This window comes from Python bivittatus, unplaced genomic scaffold (assembly GCF_059951505.1).
Source record: "Python bivittatus isolate LINGU-HERP-01145 unplaced genomic scaffold, Pbiv_v1 ctg000840_np1212, whole genome shotgun sequence".
Classification (NCBI taxonomy): Eukaryota; Metazoa; Chordata; class Lepidosauria; order Squamata; family Pythonidae; genus Python; species Python bivittatus.
Window position 1 is genome coordinate 18,160,862 of NW_028277113.1, and position 17,175 is coordinate 18,178,036.

A 17,175-nucleotide genomic window follows, 5' to 3' on the forward strand; every position below is an offset into this window, starting at 1 on the left:
TGTCACAATTGATGGAACTTTTCCCATTGGCTGGTGACATTCAGAGGGGGGGGGGCAGCAAAGCTAGAGAATTAAACCAATCACTTTGCCTATCACACAAAGCAGGACAGCACCATTTGTCTCCTGGCCAGAACAGAAGCAAAGAAAGATAGAATAGAGAACAATTGGGACAGCAAATTCCATGACAGTATATTTTTCTGTCAACTTAGAAATGGAAAAAGTCCCAAGTAACATCACACAGATTAAGATGGGAGAAAGGTCTTCTTAGCAGTCCTTGTGAACAGGAATAAGAGGCAATTCCTTACCCCTCTAGAGCTCAAAGAATGGCAGGGTTCTAATGACAGTCTGAACTAAACAAATTACCAGGAAAATAGTGTTTAGCACCTAAGGGAGTCCTTGTATATCCAGCTATGGGCCCATCTATATACTACTAGAACTCTTATGTCTGTAACCTTCAACTGGGCGAAACAGTGTGTCGTAGGGCAACAATTTTTGAACCAAGGTACCTCAATTGAGCTAACTTACAGAATGCATCCAAAATCTAGGACCTATTACTCCCATGGGATTGGAATTTGAGAAATTTGTGACTGCTTCAGCACTGCTGTGCTGCCACCTCGCCATGGTTGGCCCAGGTCAGATGATCATCATGGGCGTATTCCCACCTCTTTCCCACATCCCTATGTCCCCTGTGCCCAATCGGCTGGCAGCAAGGCCCAACAGGTGAGCGGCAATTGGCTGTTTCGGAACTGAGGCTGAAATTTTAAATCTCTTAACAGCAGTGGGTGTTGAGGGAAGGATAAGGGAGTGACTCGGATGTGTGCTAGCAAGGTAGGGCTGGCTGGGGGGTGCTGGGGGTCAATGGGTAGGCCCTCTTCCTCCCTCATGGGAGGGGGCCCTTGGGGACATGCCAGAATGAGGAGTGGGGTGCAGTTTTCCTCAAGGCCCATGGCTCCCTTTGTTCTACCTGCTCCCAGCAAAGTCGCAGGAAGTTCCACGGGTCAGCCAAGGAGGAGGAGGAGGCTTCACCAGGACTCTCCTGAGGGGAGGGGAGGACAAATGGCGCAAGCCTATATTATATGTGGAAAGGGAGGGAGGGAGGAATTGTGAATTCTCTTACGAACAATCTGTCACAAAACAAGGTTGGAAAAACACTGGAAAAACTTCTGGAATACTTAACCAGCAGTAGCCATGGGAGGCATCTGTATTTTCTTCTGGGTCACATCTTGCATTGGTGTCTGTTTTTCTGATCTCTCACGTTGTGTCTGTGTGTTTGTGAGCTCTGGAAAGCATAGAAAAGGCTGCTGAGAGAAAGGGGGCTTAAAATGGAACATTCAGCAGCTTTCTATACTACGCCCAACTGCCTCACTCAGAGGAAACACTGGGTTATTTTGTTTTGATGGCATGTTTTTCTCCACAGCTCCAACTCAGAACCAGCCCACTTTGGAACTCAGTCTTTCCTTTGCAGGATTCTCTCACTTGCATGTTCGTGTGCAGTTCTCCCCAAAGTCTAATTAGGCGTGTGTGCATATGGGGCGCCTCTCTGCGTGTGTTTGAGCTCTCCCCATAGGCTACATCTGCATATGTCCGTTTGTTTCCATGTGTGCACTTCTCCCCCCACCCCGGAAAAGGGGGGAGAAAACTAGTGACATGTAGCCGGCGGGCGGGTGTATCTTCCTAACGTCATTCGAAACCACCCGCCTCTTGCAGAGGCGCATGCGTCGTATGCATTGAATCGGGACGCGTATATGCCGGAATTTAGCAAACTGCTGGATTGGGCACCCTCCAGGAGCAGCTAGCCGTCCTGTGGAGCGAAGAAACAAAGCAACAACGCTTTCGGGTCGTGAAAAGCAAAGCAGGGATGGTCAGAGGTCCGGCTGCTGCCGCCATTGTGGTGAACGGGCAAAAAACCTTTTTCCTCGTTCAGGGAGAACCCGGCGCCCTCCTTCGCGTAGGTGCATCACGTTTCACCATCGCGCGTTCCCCCTTCCCTGGCCGTTGCCTAGGAGATCGGAAGCGGGCGCACGGTCTCGCGAGGAGGGCTGTTGGAGCGCGCGTGTGGTCGGCGGGAGTCAGCCCGGACGGACGCCCGTGCTCGGAGGCGCGCGCCTCCTCACTGTCGTGTGTCAACAGCGTCCCTTTGCCTGGGGCGGGGACCCGCTTCCTCAGTCTGAACCTGAGTCGCTGCCGAGCGGTGGAAGGACGAGGTGAGACGGGCAGGTTAGAGGGGTTGGACCTGTGCATTGTTTCCATTAAGAGCTTCTCTAATGGTTGGGGAAGGCAGCGGTTTTGCCAAGCTACAGTTGCAGTACTATTCTGTTCCGGAGTGGCTAACCCGATACCCTTTCAGTGTTTTGGATTTCACTTCCCACCCGCTCCTATCAGCAATAAGAGTTGGTGGAAGTTGTACTGTAGTGTGAAATATCTGGAAAGCGCCAGTTTGGCTTGGTCATAGGTGGTACAGATCAGTACATCATCTAGATCACAAATGATAAAGATATAGAGTAGTGGTATAGTACCCCTTGTGGCTGCTGGAGCAGATAATTTATTATATTATTATTATTTATATAATGCAATATGTTTTATAATTTAACATATATTTTATTTATCATATAATTTTATAGACTGTATAATTCTGTACAAATAACCAACAATATGATTTGATAAAACCAAGAAGCACTGTATTAACTAAATTGCTAGACAGCCCACACTTGATTAATATCCAACTCTGCAGAATTGGTAGCAGGTTAGAGTCATTTTAAGAGATGAGTGATGTCAAAATCATAAGTACAAAGTGGAAAGTTAGTGATGATAGTCTGGCCCACACAATTCTAGAAGCCCTACATTTTTTGTTTGGTTTAGCGTATGGAAACCTACTGTAGAGAAAAGGGTAAACTGAAGCAAGTAAGATAAAGACCATAGGTCCAAAAACAATTGCTAGTAGAACAAGATTAAAAAAAAAATACAAGTTGTTGGGAGGCTCTTCAGACATCCATAATTGCCACCACAGGATTTTAAAAACAAACAAAAAAGACTTAAAAATGAAAAGCAATAAACATAATTTTAAAAAGCAAAGCAGAGGTTTAGTTCCTCCCCCCCACACTCCATAATATGTGTCTTCCCCTCTCTCTCTCATACACACATGCTCACAAAGTTTAAAATTATAAAGGAAGGAACCTTCCCTCTGCTAGTGGGATTTTCCTTACAATATCTTTTGAGGGTAGAAAGAAGTTAGGGGGAAAAAAGTATCTTAGTGGCTCTGGATGCTTGGAAAGGCTGTCCTGCACAGAACATTTACCTGGATCCTAGGTGAGCCAAGCAGACCAGATTTAGAAGTCTGCTAGAATAACATTATTAGTCTTTCTGTTTTTCAGGATAATTACTTATGGATTTGATAAAATGGACTGTATCCCACAACAGTTTATGCTACAATTTGATTAACTAAAAGATCTATATCCTGATTCCCATTAAAAGAAACCTTAAAGCAGTTTGCCATTGAAAATTACAATTAAAAATAGGTTAAAATGATTAATGAAAATATGCATTAATTAGAAAATACAACTAAAAAATCAAAAAATCAAATGAACAATAATAAAACAATACAAAAGAAAAAATAATAAAAAAGAGCTGTTAATATTTCAAATTCCATAAGAATCTGTAGTTCATCTTAGAAATCCATGAGAATTTAGATGGAATCCTTTAGCTGCAGAAGGAAGGAAGGGGAAGACATATGGCAGGTATATTCAACAGCCAGACCAGGTCTTCCCTAGCCAGAGTCAATACCAAGATCATCTTGGTGGACAGCAACACTGTATAATCAATATAAGTGACTTGCACTTTGGAGGAAGAGAGCTACAGTGAGCTCTGTTGAAAGATCACCTTTCCCCCATACTTAAGAACTTGCCTGTAGAAAACAGTGTCTAAACCAAGTTAAGTCCTTTCATCTCACTTTGTGTTTAATATAGGCATGTACTTTGCTTTTATCCATGTGAAATTAGTTAAACCTTTTAAAAAGTTTAATGTGCTAGAGTTGGCTTTAAAAAGCTTTTAAGTGATTGACATATATATGTAATCACAAACAGCTTTTCACTTATTCTTCATCATTGAGCATTTGCAGTTAACTGTTTAGGGTAGAGGGAATGAGAATTATAAAAATTCCCCTCCATTTTTGGATAAAAATAGCCGTAAATGATTAATTGTTTTAACTGTGGTGGAAACTGTAGTTACAGAAGATATATCTCAGTTGTTTAAAGTTGAAATACACTATTCGTTTTATTGTAAAGTGGAAAATGGTAATATTACACATGCTTATGTACATTTGTTTTATGTTAAAGCTTTTTTTTTTTTTTTTACATCAGCTCTGCAATTTGAAAACAGCAAAGGTAGTTGTTCACCATTGGGAAGTAGAATGCTTTATTTTGATACCCATGCCTTTGTGTGCCTCTTGGAAGAAAATGGTAATTATTTTGTTATATGAATTAATATGTTATTCTACAATTTGAATAATAATAACACATTTGTTATTCTATGTATCTTCAGGAATAACCTCTTACATAAATACCATTTTTGTATGCATTTTTCTGTGTAGGTTAGCTTGCATTTGTACATAATTGTAGTGTATTTATGTCACTGTAATAGTAAGCATGACCTTTTTGGGGGGAGTAGTCTTAATGATTATACAAAGTTGCATCCTTACTAGAACTAGATTTCATTTTCTGTCTCTTTCTATACTTTGAAAGCAATGCTGTAAAATGTTCTTATGCATAAATCATACAGACAAGTATTTCACTGTTCAGGTTTTTTTTAGATGCTGTCTTTTCAGTAGTTGCCTCTTGTAATAGCATAAGACTTCTGTGTAGGCTTTTTTTCAAACATTATTTATACATTCTGTATACAGAACAATTGGTTTTGGGTGCTCCATATCCAACCTGCAACATGCTATCTGGGACATTTGAAAACATTGCAGTAAGAACAGGTGCAAAGGCCAGAATTTTGGCAATGGCTAAGGGAAGGCAGGGCAGAGAGGGAAGGTAAGATGTTGGGAAGATTGGGTGCCAGAGGGATACCTCATGCTGGGAGCAGTTAAGGGCATTGCCTTAAGGACAAGCGCACAAGCCACTACGTTGGTATCAGCTGAGGGGATGCAAAGAAAGGAAGGTGCTGGGAAGATCAGGTGGGCTGGCTGGTGAAAAAGGTCTCACTGGGAATTGCTAAGACCATTGCAATAATGAGCAGGCACACAAGCCATGCAGAAAAGGAGGGAGGAGAGGGTGCAACACCCACCAGTTTTGCCGTACATGCCTCATAAAATCACTCCAACGGGTCTTTGGATTTTATTTTGGCCAAAATCTGGAATAGATGAAATATTCTAGGTTTTGTTTCTGCCAAGTAACAAGCAGTTTGAAGCAGTTCACCAAAACTTCCAGATTGTAATAGTTTGCTTTGTGTTTGATGCAAAAGACAGTTTTCATTTAATCACAACCAACTTCTGTATAAAATAACTAAGAGTGCACTGCAGGGTATGTAGATTTGTGAAGCAAGTTAAATCCTCATTGGCCCTCAAAGAAATTAGAACATTATGTCTCATTATTTATGTGTGCTCTAATGATAATTATATGGGAAGGAATGGATTTTTTTCTGATCACTAAGTTATTCAAAGCCCTTGTTTTTATGATTATGAAATGCTTGTTCAATTAATGTATATGTAGCAAATAATAATGTTTTGTATTGTTCTAGGATTTAGTACTCAGCAATCTGAGATCATTGTGTCTGCTTTAATGAACATCATGAAAAGCAATATGGATATGATACACAAAGACATGGTCACAAAAATGCAACAGGTTGAAAATGTATTTAATATATAATTATATTTACCAGGATGGACTCAGATCTAGTCACTCAGGTTAAACCCATCTAAATTTATTGAAATTTAGTTATAATCACTGATTTTGGTAGTGCTACTAAGATGAAATGTGTTGCAAAATAATCATATAAAAATGTGTCTTTTCATTGTGCTAAACGATAGGATGTCACTGTCTACCGATAAGCCATGCAGAAGCATTCATTATTTGCTAATATGGCCTCATATTGGGTAGATACCTATATTTACCTTCAAATTGTGTACCTCTTTATGAGTCCAAGGAGGGTGTGAGGACATGCACATGGCATCTGTCTTACAACTCTTTAAGTCAAATATGCATTTTTGGGGATCTCACTGCAACTGCAGAAGGCACCTGCCAATCCCAGGAAAAGACAGAGCTGTTTTAAGGAGTAGCAGAGAGGTCCTATGTGAGCACCCCAGCAGGTTCCAAAACATCTTTTTGCCTTTGAATCTCATACAACTGTAATAGACAAAGTTTTCATACTCAATTTCCCTGATTTATAAGCAATGGCATATTTCAACTTAATATATTCTATAGGCCAGTATTATTGCTTTTAGCTACTACACACTGTTTCTCTTTCTTCCTTCTCTCCTTGCAATGTACTTGAACTAGTTCCTTCAATTTTCCTTTTTCAGATGGGATGGGGGAGAATGCCCCCATTTCTACCTAAAAAAGAGCATCTTGTAGGTATAAGATTATTCTGTCTCACTATTTGCACCTTCAAAAGTTCCATGTTGAGAAAAAGCTGAAGGGGGTATAATGGATAGTATTTGTTGTTTCTAATATATAGTAAAATGCTTGAATGTTGTATTATATCCTAGATTAAGATACGCAATTTAGAGGTGCCTAGATTTTGGGGGCTCTAACTTCCATAGGGCTTGACATTCAGAACATGCATACTGTAGGAATCTAGATGGACTATTCATAGCCTAAATGATTGTGCATCATAAAATCTCTAATCTACCCTACTGATCTATGATCTCACCTCGCATTCCTTTTCTGCACTATAGAAGCTGAGCAGAATGGGTAAAGACTGTTTTCATTAAGCCTAATTTCTACATACCTTCATACTTTCACCTAAATTAACCCCCCAGTCAGTTCTAAATAATAAAATAATATTTCATAAACATTGCTAGAATGAACATTGAGGATAATATCTCTCAGCACTGGTTGTACTGATGGCCTGAAGAAACTCTTTTCTTTTCCTCCAAAGGAAATTGCTGTCCAGCAGATAATGTCTCATATTGGTGTTGTGAAAAAAGATATGATTATTTTGGAAAAGAGTGAATTTTCAGCACTCCGAGCAGAAAATGAGGTAAAATGACTTAAAAAATGTAATGGCTATTTTTTTCAGCATACGTGGAAGAAATTTTAGTGGTGGCCCAAAAATATGTTAAGTCAGTTTAGTATCACCCACCATCTACAAGTTACGGAAAGGCTTCTGTTTTCAGCTTTAAGGTAGAAACTTTGTAGTAAACAGAATCACTGACACCAGGCTGTTGAAAAGGTTTTCGAATTTGAATTTTAAACACATTGAGAGCAGTGGATAAAAAATGTGCTACACTCATGCCTCTTTCATTTCTCTGTGGTTTTGGTGTCATATCTAGTAGAAATACAGAACAATTAATACAGTTTCTATGAGACTGGAAATCTTGATTTTGCACTTCCCTTTCTTACCTCCATGTTTGTATTTTGTGAATGCTTTAATACAATTATTGTGTCTGCTGTATTCAGCTCAGTACTGTACAGGCATATAGAAACTTACTGAAAATCTCCATATACAGGTATATATAGAACTTAATATAATTCAATTAAATGTAATTAAATGTAATGTAGTTTATATATGTTATGTAATTTAATGCAATTAAATGAGAATGTCAAGTTCCCCACTTCTTTACTACCTCCTTGCTATCAAACTGAGCTGATTGTAACATAAAATCTGTATTTGCTATATGCGTCACTACTTTTTTGGCCTGTATTTTAAGTAAGTTTATTGTCTTTTTTTCTGCAAAGAAAATAAAACTTGAACTTCAGCAACTAAAAAAGCAAGTAATGGTAAGATACATTATTCTCAAAATATAACTTCAGAATATAAAATGAATATCTGCTTTCTGTAAGAAGTTACTTTATGATTTTGGCCCCGTATCCACTTACATGGGAGCAAATGCCATTGGGTTCTATTGGCCTGCCTTCTGAATGAATACGTATAGGATTATACTCTAAAATTGCAAGCATTTGATGAGAATCAACACATCAACTGCATTGTCAAAATCCAGCATGCCTGCTTAACCCATCAAGAAGAAATATGCATAAGCTTCTGTAGATATAGGTGGTTTAAACACTGTTGAATACAAAAATTCTGCATTAGTCCAGAAATGTGGACCATGTGGAGAAGGGTTTATCACTTTGTTCTTACAAATCAAAAAGATGATGAAACTATAAACCGACTTAAAGTAGGAAATACACATAGCATATATACCCCAAGTACGCATTACTTATTACTAACAATCTGTACACAGAACCTTGGAAATACTGATGTAAAGGTTTGTTCTCTCTTGTGTCCCTTGCCCTGTGCCCTGGCAGCACCAAGAAATTGCTGGGAAAATCTACCAAGCCCCAAATTTAAGAAGAGGACTGGGACTTCTGTTTATCAAAATTAGGTGTCTGCATGATGTAGAACCACTTAATTTGCTTTTTATAAAATAATAATCCATAAGAAACAATGCCATCAGGATCTCAGTGACAAGAATTGCTAGGTATTCTAGTAAAATGACTGTAACTAAAATATCTTCAGCGGAAAAGATAAAAAGTTATTTTCATCTAAGTAGTTGATAGGGGACTGCTTATATATTTGTTCTCAAAATACTGAGTTTGAGTATGCCTAATATTGCCTTTCTCTGCATTCTAAATTAGAAATCTGCCTCACAGTGGGTTAGCTCAGAAATTATTCAACTAATTTATGTTAACTTGGCTACTTTCCTCTTTTTTTAAAATTTCCAACAGATTTGTTCCTTTCAGGCTGCTCGTCATATTTTGTACACTTGCCTAAATATAACATCGCTCTTCTAAAAAGGCTGTAGTTTTAGTTTAAAAAAGTATAACACTACATAACTTCTTGCCAGAACTGTTGCTGGCATTAGTACTGTCCTGCTAAGCTGAATCATATATTGCTACTGAAAGAGTAAATCATTGATGGGTGTTTCTGTGATAGAGTTCAATAGATGTTGTATCATAGCAACAGAAGGTGTATTGCAGACCTCAGAATTCTGTTAGCTAACTTAAGGCACCTTTTATCAATTACATTAAGGAGGTTTCTTGACTGTCTGGATACCAAGCAATATGTAGGGCAGTATTCATTTGAGTAAAATGCATTTATGCTTTTAGCTTGATCCTTCTGCTTTGGGTCTCTAAAAAAACAGGAACAATTCAGTTGGAAGAGAAGTTTGGTAGAGTTGAAAAAGAAATGACATACTTCTGGAATAATTCAGTGCTGCTAGCTGTGGAAAACTTCGCTAGATATAGTATTGCTTTTCTTGATTAAAGAACCTAAATACAGGCATTCAATTTAGTTCTGTGCAATTTTTTTCTAGGATGAAACTTCCAAAGTGCGAACAGATAGCAAGCTAGATTTCAATCTAGAAAAAAGCAGAGTAAAAGAATTGGTATGTATGTTTTCCTTTTATATACAGGTAGTCCTTGACAATTGAGACTGGCATTTCTGTTGCTAAGCGATGCGGTTGTAAAGTGAGATGTCATCACCTTATCACTTAGCTACTGCAATCCCAGCAGTCCTAGTTGCTGTCATTAACCAAGAATCGCAGGTTGTTAAGTGAGTACCCACCCCAATCCAAGCCATTCTGGGCTTGGTCTTTCCCAGCCGTGAGCCTCAGTAAGGTAAGGGACTGCCTCCAACTCCCCCCACTGCCTATCTCCCCCTCTCACTCTGCCTTTCTGATTCCCTGCACCCACTTTGCGGGGCAGCAAACAGCCCCAGATCTGTGCAGCTCTGGGGCTGCTTGCCACGCCCCGGGAAGCTGCAGCCACCCAAGTTGTAGTTGTTCTCACTCTTGCCACCCTGCATCTGAGACCCCTGCCACCCTGCACTCCACCATGCCTAGCTGACCGTCACCATCTTCTTGCTCCATAAAGCCCCCTTTTTTTTGTAAAAACTCCTGGAGTGTGGAGCACCAAAATGCCCCTTTGCAAAAAGCTCCTGGGTGGGGCTGGGCTGGGCTCTTTCTTTGAGCTGAGCTGGGGCGAGGGGAGCCAAAAGCAGCACCTGAGCAACAGTGTGCCAAAATGCCCTTTGCAAAAAGCTCCTACGTGGGGTTGGGCTGGGCTTTTAGGGGTTTTTTCCCACAGCACAAAGCAAAAGCCCAGCCCAGCCCACCCAGGAGCTTTTTGCAAAGGGGCTTTTTGGAGCAAGAAAGCGGCGAAGGTCAGCTGGGGCAGCAGAATGCAGGGCAGCAGGAGGCCAAAGGGCATCAATGTGGGGAGATAGGTGGGTGGGGGAAGTTGAAGCATTCTTGCGGTTGTAAGTGCAGGTGGACTGCCAAGTGCCCAAATTTTGATCATGTGACCGCAGTGACTGCAATGGCCATAACTTCAGGCATCGATGGTAAGCATGTTTTTTCAGTGTGTTCATAACTTTGAACAGTCACTGAATGAATGGTCATAAGTCAAGGACTACCTGTAAAGATTATTCAGAAATACTGTCATACTGTATCATGTACTACTTTGTTGTCTGTGAAACTGCTTCTCTTAATTACTGTTACTAATTCAAAAAATAGTATTGTGAGGATGACACCTGACAACTAATGGATTAAAATATGGTTAATGAGTAGATAATCCATGTTTTACAAAACATGGAATAAATCATTTTAGGCTCACTGGCTCCACAGTTTAGATTCTTCTGAGTGCTTAATGAATTCAAGAACCATAGCTAAAAATAAACTCTGGAAGATATTTATAGTTTTCTTAGACCAATGTAGATTTAAAAGTACTTCATTTTGAACCTTATCTGATGGTATTTAGGTGGCATTTCATTCACATAATGCTGGTAAAGAATGTAGGATAGAATGTAGAAAAGCCAGAAGCTATAACTGCAGTGATATTTGAAGATGTAAATAAACCCAACATTAATGACAAATGGGAAGGTGGCTTTTTTTTTTAGAGGCAGAAGATAATTAATCACTCTTTTTTTTTTCAGTATTCACTTAATGAGAGAAAACTATTGAAAATGAGAACAGAAATAGTGGAATTGGTAAGAATTACAAATATTAGTCACAGAAAAAGTCCTTTTCATTTCTGTTTTTCAAACTTACTTACACACCACTATTAATGGAATTGTCATCTAAACCTCCAGAATAGTATAGAAATAGATCCTTGACTATGAAAAATTACAGCTGGTTCTTATTCTTTCTTGAATTAAAAGTGCAATATAAAAATGAAAATCTTTTGGTTAAAGCTTTAGAAAATTAAAAATCATAAACTACACAATGATGGATGATAATATATGTGCAGAGATCAGCTTTAAACTGGTATCCATTTTAGAATATGGATATCATCTAGAAGTAAGAAAAATCCTTAGATATTTTCCTGCTAATTTATCCTTTTTTTCTGAGTAAGTCCCGTTATATATTCCAAAGTATAACTTCTCCAATTGGTATGTATATCCAAAGACAATATGAAGACTTGATAGGTTCTTGAGGCTTAGCTGAGGTTGGTGAAGGTTTAAATCCATTTGAAATGAATGTACATTACGTATCTACACCAACAGTGACATCTAGAAGCCGTGCGATTATTTTTTCAAATTTTGAGATATACATGGAAAAATCATGTAAAATGTCATTTGCTAAATGATGGTGGTTTAGTTTTAAAATGTTTACAATTCTAACTCTTTTTTGAGAACCATACGTAGCTTGGAGAATATTATTATTTGTAATTCAGTAGTTTTTTTCTCTCAAGCCAAGTTCTTGGGGCATGTAGAAGGAGGCAAAACTACAAAAAGTGTATTTCAATTCTGCTTTTGCATTTGGCACTTTCTCTAATTGGTAAAATTGCAGTGTTGCTCTTTGGAAATGTAGGCCTAATACTTTAATAAAATGTTTAAACTGTACTGATGTTAACAGAATTGTTTAAAAGTGTTTTTTTCTCCTTTAAGCACGCACAGCAAGATCGAGCTTTAACACAGAGTTATAGGAAAATAGATACTGAAGTTGCAGGTCTGAAAACAATGCTTGAATCACACAAACTTGACAACATTAAATATTTAGCTGGTAAGTTATTCTTTGTCCATGTATATGTTTAGTCAACTTCCTTATTTGCCTGCTTAGTTTATGCTTATGTTTAATATTTATGTCAAAAATGGTAGCTTCTAGTTGGTACCAAAAGCTGACTAGTTTTATAATAGTTCTGTGGTTTAGAACATACAACCTCTCAATATTATCTGTATTAGTATATTTTTGTGGCATAATCCCTTGTCTACATTGTTACATGTTTGATGCTGCAAATAATAACTTTTTTCCCCCATTAGTTAGATAGTATAGCTTTCACTTTTGATATTTCATTGCTAAAACAGATCATTCTCTATAAAAACAGATTACATTATTAGCATAAATTTAAGGTTATTTTAATATATGTACCTTAGTGTATAAAATCTCAATAGCGTAAACTGTAATATTCTGATAAGTAACTTGAAAGACTAATTTAAACAGTAATAATATTTTTATTCTAGCCATGCTTATTACTTTGCATTTCTTCCCTTTATTTGATTATTAGTCCCCTTTTTTAATTTTCTTCATTCCCTGGAAGTGCAGATTACAAGTAGTCCTTGACTTACCACCATTCATTTAGCAACTGTTTGAAATTACTACAGCACTGAAAATGACTTATGACTGGTCCTCACACTTACGACCATTGCAGTGTCTCCGCAGTCACATGATCATGATTTGAGTGCTTGGCAACATTTATTGTGCATTTATGATGGTTGCAGCATCCTGCAGTCATGTGGTCACCATTTGCAATCTTCCCAGCTGGCTTCTGACAAGCAAAGTTAATGGGGAAGCCGGCAGGGAAGGTCTCAAGTTGCAGTCATGTGATGTCTCAACAAACACAGTGATTTGCTTAATGACTGCAACAAAAAAGGTCATAAAATCGGGTGTGGTCACATGATGCCTCACCTAACGATTGCACCGCTTAACAATGAATTTTCCAGTCCCTATTGTGGTCATAAGTCAAAGACTACCTGTATAGGCTATGATCCTACAATCTAGGAAAACATTAGTTCCCATGTTGTGTAATAATACACAGTTGCAAGCAGGATTCTAGTAATATGTTGAAACGTTTTAATGTTGCTAGGACTGTATTTTTGAAAGGACTAAAATCTGACAACATGTATACTTCTTTTTATCTTAAGAAATCCTTATGTATACTTTTTTTCTCTCCCTTTTTTCCTGTAGGTTCAGTATTTACATGCCTTACAGTGGCACTTGGATTTTACCGTTTATGGATATAACAAAACATTATTTCAAAGGAACTTGTATTAGCTTGCCTTAGGAAAAGAGATATGTTATTTCCATCTGAAATAATGTAATTTTTCAAAGCCACTACTATTTTATTTATTTGTTGCACTGAAAAATGTAATCAAAGAATTATATGCCTGAAAACTAATATGGATATCAAAATATTGGGGGAAAAAACCTTGCCTGTGTTACAGGCATCCATCTTTTGCACAAAATGTGTCCACTGAATGTTTGTTTATCTCCAAGATACTGTAATCCTAGAAAGGCAATTTTTAGAATACTTATTACATATATCAAATGCAAGTTTTAAGTTAGAACATTAGTGCTGTTATAAGACCAAACATTAGTGCTAAGTGAGAGGGGATAAAATAATCCTATTACCTTTATTTATCATGTTCCTTCAGAGCTAGAAATTCTTGAATTATGTCATAACTTCCTTTGTATTGATAAACAGGATTCTAAAGATTTGTTGTTGCTGTATTTAATGGATGTTTCCACTGTCATCTGTTGTTAATAAATCTCTGTCCAACTAAAAAACGTTTTATAAGCAGCTATTGTGAAAAGATTGTGTTGATAAGGAAATGTCAAAAGAACAGTAGACAAAATCTTAGCTGTTTCCTTAATATAAAAATAATGGAAACAAAAACTTTGCAAAAAGTTTAATTTTCAAAGTTTTACTATTTTTATATTAAGGAAACAGCTAGAGAAACAAGGCACTTTTTCTTAATAAAATAATAAAAGGCTACCAACACAATCCTAAACCTAATTCAGAAAAAGATTAATTGGGTTTATTCTTAGCCAGTGATTAGAAGGTTGCAGCCTAAATTTGAGATTTTTCAGTTTTTCCAGATTAACAGTAAATGTAAATCAGTGACAAAATTTATCTACAGTTGAGCACTATAAGAAGTTTTTTAAAGAGAAAACTTTCCTAAGTCGGAAGTAGCATCGGCAGTTGCAGCTAGAAGATAGCAAATACCACAGATACCTACCTAGAAATAAACTCCCATGAAATCTGAAGAATAGACATTCTGTAATTCTCAGACTGGAAAGTTATGCGTACAGACTGCCCACAAATTTAAACCAAGCAGATACATTGATATGCACACATATCAATTTCTTTATTTATTTCTTTTATGAAAGTGTGGAGGAGAATGCTTGTTTTACATAAGCAATTGATTTATTGTTAAATTTGGCAATCTAAGGGAGCTGATCTCTCTCTCATGATGAAGCAGCAAATTGATAGTAACTTTATTATTACCAAAGAGAAAAAGAAGTGCTTAAGGGATTTTCTGCTCAGGTGCCAAAATAATCTACTGTAGCAGCAAAATATTTTCAGTTGTTTGTACTCCTAATTTAACTATTTCCCCTTCCTTTTTGTACTTTTAATTGTCAGTGATAAGCAAAATAGCCATTGATTATGATCCATTTAATTAACTCTGTTAAGAAAGATTACACTTGAATAATTTCTTCCTAAAATAAAGTTGGCTTGAGTGGTTGCACTGTTTTTACATATTAATGAACATAAAATACTCAGAAGGAACATACCGATGAATAGGATTTGCTGAATAATACAGAAGATGAAATAATACTCAACATACTTTATCACATACATTTTATCTTTTTTTATTATGCTACATGTACTTTTTTGCAATAGCAGTTTCAAAATTTCCTTATATGTAAACTGATGAAATATATATATATATCTGTTTATCTGCCACAAATTAGTGGCAAATAATGTTTTATAAAGAAATTCGTTTACAAATAGATATCTTAGGTTACAGTAAAATAAAATAATAAAAGACTCTGAAGTGGTTGTAGTTCCCAGGCCCAGGTTGTTCCCAGGCCTGGGATTAGTGTATTTGGGGAGCCCCTGTTGTGTGTGTGTATATTATTATGATTGCTTTTTAATCCAGGGAATTATGTTTTGTTATTATGTTTTTAACTATAATACATCAGGATCATTCTATTTCTAAAATCCCATGGATATTCCAATGGAATTTGCTTCTAATTTTGTTGTTTTACTAAACTGTACGTTATTAGTGGTTTTTCTTTCTATATGTGTCAATAGATAGATGGATAGATGTGAAATATTTATATACCCTTTCTAGGGTTGTCTTTTTGAAATTTCCTACTTGAATATTTTAGATTGAAGCTAAATGTAATCTTAATTAGTAAAGACCCAAGGAAATAAATGGGAATTAAAGTTATTATCTGGTTTTCTATCATGGCACAAAATTACCATGATATAAAGTGTCAGGATACTTCTATGTGGAATAAGTGCTTTAAATAATAAATGATTCATGATAACAATTTTTCCTCAAATTATGTACTGTTTGGCTCTACTGTTAAGAGAATTATGCTGCTGCTGTTACTTCATCTTTTCTTTAGGCACAAAATATAGTGTCAGTCTGACGTATATGTAGCAATATATTTTAAATGTGGTATTATTTCTTTATATTATTTTTTTCATTCTAGGATCAATATAAATGAAATTGGAAAATACATTTAATTTTTAGTTTAAGATTTTTTCTTATGCAGAAGTACATTCTATTTATAAATGTATACTTCACTGTCCAGTCCAATGTACAGATTATTAAATTCAGGACAAAGCTATTTATCTTAAAAATTCTGAAAGCTGTCTGACATTTCTAGAGAGCATCAGGTTGGAAAAGACATATTTATCCTAAAATGATTTAACTTACTGTTAGATGGATAGAGGGTGAGGTTGGGGGTCTTCATTAGTTGTTCCAGTGACTCTTATCCTAACATAGAAATTTCTCATAAGCAACTTCAGTAGATAAGAATGAAATAAATATGGTGGAATGTTTATTTGATTACTCTCTTGCCAGTTAACTGCTGTTAACACCACAATATTCATAAGTTCATTTGCAACATTTTGTTTTAAAAATGTGTATGTTGGTGTCTAATGCTGGGTAAAACATTGCAAAACTGTATTTCACACTTTTATATTTAAAGTAGTGAAATTAAAACCTGACAAATAAAAGAACAGCACTAATACAAAATCAAACCAAACTAAGATAACAGAAAAGCCAGTTGAAAGAGAAGGACCAGATGACATCAGAAGATCCTGGCTGAGACTTAATCATAGAAAAGCCTTATTTCTGATTGTCATCCATTAACTTCTGTAAAGGATCTCCATTAATTGGTTTGGCTACTATAAAATGTTCACATTGTTTGTTGATAAGACACAATAGTAAATTAACAGAGGCTGTTGACAACTGCCTAATTATTGTTTTGGGAATAGTTGAAAGTTTCTAAGCAATTAACAACATGCCATGTACAGTGTATTAAGTTAGCATTCCCTAACCTTGTAGTCTTCAAATATATTGGGATTTTAACTCCCAGAATTATCCAGCAGTAGCCATACTTACTTGGAAATCTTAACTCAAGGACACCAAATCAGGGAAGGAGTTTCCTAAGCATACCATTCTATAAAAGGATATAAGCCACTTCTCTACTTGCTATATTCCTACAGTCAGTTATGGTGTTATGGCCATGGCAAAATGTCCCTAATTAGTTCAGTTACCACTTAAATTCCAGCTGAAGACTCAAATGTGTGGCACCTCACCCATTACTCTAGCAGAATCAGTCAGTGGGTATTTCTGAATCATCTACTCTAAGTTATCTTAATCCTGGATCCCAACCATTACCAGACTTACTTCTGCAGAGTCCTACTTTCTAACAGAACTCACACTTGCAGATTTCAATTCCCCTCTCCTAGGAGATCTTCAAGTGGGTTCTGGGTAGTGGGT

The 17,175-nt window shown here is 36.9% G+C and overlaps 1 protein-coding gene across 1 annotated transcript; it reads left to right on the top strand.

Moving 5' to 3' along the window:
- Positions 1 to 1,699: 1,699 nt before the first annotated feature.
- Positions 1,700 to 16,178, top strand: MCUR1 (mitochondrial calcium uniporter regulator 1). The gene is made up of 9 exons (XM_007431748.4): positions 1,700 to 2,204; positions 4,356 to 4,454; positions 5,734 to 5,837; positions 7,093 to 7,194; positions 7,893 to 7,934; positions 9,470 to 9,541; positions 11,089 to 11,142; positions 12,043 to 12,157; positions 13,340 to 16,178. Exons 1-9 carry the CDS (start codon positions 1,859 to 1,861, stop codon positions 13,393 to 13,395), a joined length of 990 nt encoding a protein of 329 aa, XP_007431810.1. The 5' UTR covers positions 1,700 to 1,858; the 3' UTR covers positions 13,396 to 16,178.
- The last annotated feature ends 997 nt before the right edge of the window (positions 16,179 to 17,175 follow it).